We start from the raw sequence: 3844 nt of genomic DNA on the forward strand, positions 1-3844 counted from the left end.
GAAGGCCACCAGGTTGGTCTGACAGGACCTGCCTCTAATTGTATCTCAAGAACACATTACTCACATTGGCAATAGCTGATGACTCTGGTTATGTGGATGTTCACTAATATTACCAGCCACTGTAATACTGTGGGAATAACATGAAAGGGAACAAACAAATGGATGAACATGAGTCGCCAATGCGACGAAGCAGTAGGCAGAGCCAAACACACCCTGTCATGTATCAACAGAGCCATCACTAACAGGTGCAGAGAGGTCTTGCTCCACCCCCCTCTATGCAGTGCTGGTCAGGCCGCAGCTGGAGTACTGTGTCCAGTTCTGGGCGCTGCACTTCAAGAGGGACATGGAGAACCTGGAGAGGGTCCAGAGGAGGGCCACTCGTATGGCTGAGGGCCTCCGTGGCCAGCCCTATGAGAAAAGGCTGAGGGACCTGAATCTCTTCAGTCTCCGCAAGAGGAGATGAGAGGGTGTGAGATGTGGCTGCCTACAACCTTATCAGGGGCCAGCAGCAGGGACTCAGGGAAAATCTGTTCACCAGGGCCCCCCTTGGAGTCACCAGGAACAATGGCCACAAGCTGAGGGAGGACAGTTTTAGGCTAGATATTAGGAAGAACTACTTCACGGTAAGGGGGGCCAGAGCCTGGAACAGGCTTCCCAGAGAGGCGGTGCTCTCACCTTCCCTGGAAATCTTAGAGGAGACTGGATAGACACCTGGCTGGGATCTTATAACCCCTCCCACCCCCAGTACTCCTTCCTGCCCATGGCAGGGGGTCGGACTCGATGATCTGTCTAGGTCCCCTCCGACTCATTGATTCTATGAAATCTAGGATATACTCTTACAACACTAAGGTAATGGGATCAAAACTCCTGAAATGAGGATTTTAGGATTTGGGGATTTTAAACTTCATTGCAGAACAACAAGGAAGGTTTTTTTTAACTCCCTGCCTGCCATCTGACACCTCCAGGGAAGGAATTCTACCTGATCAACACATCAAAGAGCTACTCAACACAGCTCACAAAGACATTCTCATAGACCCAGAGGGACAGCCTTCCATCTTCAGCTCCCTCTGTGCAAAAATGAAGTTTATTTCCTACCTATGGGGACTTTTTTTACCATCTTGTGCCATCTACACTTTTCCCAGAGCCTGATGAAAGGACTTTGATCCCAAAAGCTTGCAGAAAAGGACAATTTTCTTGCCATTTTCCAGTTGGTCTAATAAAACATAGCACTTTGGAACCAAGAGTTCTAGTTTTTTGTATGAAATGAGGATGTGTGCTTGGCAGTCATGGTAGCTCTCACCAGGCTCTTGGGTTGGCTGGCTCGGCCCATGCAGTTGATATTAGGAGGGAAAAAAAGGCATAAAAAGGACCTCTTTCCTGCTTATTCCCTCATCACAACTGCATCCATTCTCTTTAATGGCTATTTATAGAAAAAAAAACTCTTTAATTTGTTTTGGCTTGCAGATTACATTTGAAGATTTATAGAACTCTATGGTTTGCTCCGGATCTGCTTGGCTTATCTGGGGCTGCTGTAATTGCACAAAACTGCGAGCACTAATGAACTTCGTCATTGATTATGTGGAGAACAGTAAGTCTAGAAAAGTTTCACAAATGGCGTGAGGATTTTGTGACCTCTATAATTGGCTTATGTGAACACTGATGATTTTTAGAATCTCTTGGTCTGGATGCTTTCAAGACTTGTGGTTGGCTTGTAAAATGAATTGCTACTTAATTAGCACGAGTTGTTTCTTTGTTTTTATTTTATTACAGAGGACTGCAATTTGGACAGAACATCCTAGGAACAAAGATGTCAAAAATCCTTTTTCAGCAAGGGTAAATATTGTTCACAGATGGTTCTTCCAAAATAGGTTGAAAAATTTAAGAGACACTCCCATCTCCCCCTAAGAATTAGGCATCAAGACATGTCAACAAGAGGAGTTAGATGTATAGGCAAGTTTGAAGCATTAGTATATAACAGCCAATAGACTATTCTGAGCTGCGGACTCTGGGGTAACCCAGGCTCTGAAAGCAACTAAGTTTTAAACAGCTTTAAAGATTTGGGGCTGTGATGCTCAGGATTTAAGCACTGAAAATGCAAAAAAACAAGTATGTTGGGGGCTTTTTTCCCCCCTCTCTCTGATGCCAGAAAGGGCTGTCCTGAGAAATTATCTGGTTATAGACTTAATTCCGCTGGTAAGCCAAAGATTCCAGACCTTTGTATTCATAGTCACGATCAACACACATTTGTGATTATTAACGATAAAGGCTGGCAGAACTAACTCCCTATTTCATTTTATTTAAGTCACATCTGTGCAGGACCAGGCACAGGCATGGGTGAACCAGGCAGCTGCCTGGGGCCTGGACAGAAATGGGGCCTGAAAATGGTGAAAATAATGATTATTGTCATCATCATCTCTGGTGAAAGGGAGCCCAACACCAAAAGTTCGCCCGGGGCTGCCAGGAGTCTAGGTACAGTGCTGCATCTGTGAGACTGACAACATGAAGAATAATCAACACAAATTCTCTCATGTTACCCTACTATGGAAATTTTAACACAGAATAAACAGTTTGAAATTTAATTAAATGCCATTACCTGTCATTCCATGACTTCTCATTCTTCCCATCTTATATTCTGCCTTTAGAGATGGCAAGAGGGCTGCTCCAATAGCAATACCATCTATCATGGCACTGAATTTAAGAACTATAGGCTTCTTTTCCAAGCCTTCTGGTAGCTGTGGAAATTCATTAGTTTCAACAGGAGTCTGATTAATGCTTGTTGGGGTCTTTTCAGAGGGCAATGGAGTTGCAATATCTTCTTTTGCAGATTGTGGGCTATTTACAAGAAGAAATATCAGAAAGGACCATTAGATATCCTTACCTATTCAGTGTACAATATTTATTCATTGTAATTTTTCCTGCACTGAGTCCTCTAAGTCCCCAGAAGGCTGGCAAATAGAATGGGCCCATCCCAATGAGGTTTACAATGGATGGGAAGTAAAACAACACTTACGCTGTTGATGGTTGCCTGATGAGGTCTGAAATCTGTTTGGAAAGCTGGTGAGAACTGCGTACCATCATGCTGTGCAGCGTGGCAGGGTGCTGGGGAATATTAATGCTGATAGCTCCCACTTTGAACACTGCAGCATTATTTGTTTTCAACCCTCTTTGAGCACTGTAAAGAGCCTGTGATTTGGCAATACTGCATTTCACTACAGTTCTAACAGAAAAGAAAATACGATTTGTTTGGATATTTTTTATGAAAACATTTAAAAATCCACACATATTTAAACATTTTAAACATTAAATGAGTTACAAAGCAAGAAGAATTAGCAATTTTTTAAACTATAAACTACCTATTTTAATTCAATGCACACAAATGCAGTACATGCTACATAAGCTACAGCTATATGCTTAACAAAATAATAAGGCATGCATAGCAAAATATCTAATTCAACTATTACAAGAATGCAAATTAAGATTATTTAGGGTTATATACAATAGATATTACTTGGTACATACATCATACACACTTTTTCTCACACAGTCTAGTTACCTATTTTAACCACCTCTTTTCTGAAAAAAATCTAAAATAATCTTTTATAACAACAAACCCTTAACAGTACCTGATTTTCAAAGCCAAAATCTCATTGGAAGTGTCTATATTAATACTGAAGACGCAGCAATTAAGTTGCTTGCTTATAGCTAATGAAAGAATATCCACAATGAATTAGTTCGGGGCAGCAATTATTTTGGGCAGAGGGCCGCTTACTGAGTTTCAGAAAGCCATTGAGGGCTGCATGACAGGCAGCCCAGGGCAGATTAATATTAATTTTCTAATTTTTTT

At 41.7% G+C, this 3844-nt stretch overlaps 1 protein-coding gene across 3 annotated transcripts in view; it reads right to left on the reverse strand.

The window, feature by feature from the left end:
• The window catches only part of KIAA1109 (KIAA1109 ortholog), a 299447-nt gene that overhangs the window by 103195 nt on the left and 192408 nt on the right, over positions 1–3844 (reverse strand). For all 3 annotated transcript variants that reach the window (XM_019522065.1, XM_019522064.1, XM_019522063.1), the window contains exons 50-51: positions 3011–3217; positions 2594–2832 (exon numbers count right to left, since the gene is read on the reverse strand). In XM_019522065.1, coding sequence (XP_019377610.1) covers positions 2594–2832; positions 3011–3217 — 446 coding nt within the window. The remainder of the gene's footprint in view (positions 1–2593; positions 2833–3010; positions 3218–3844) is intronic.

The sequence above is a fragment of the Gavialis gangeticus genome, unplaced genomic scaffold (assembly GCF_001723915.1).
Source record: "Gavialis gangeticus isolate Ggan-Ray unplaced genomic scaffold, GavGan_comp1, whole genome shotgun sequence".
Taxonomy (NCBI): domain Eukaryota; kingdom Metazoa; phylum Chordata; order Crocodylia; family Gavialidae; genus Gavialis; species Gavialis gangeticus.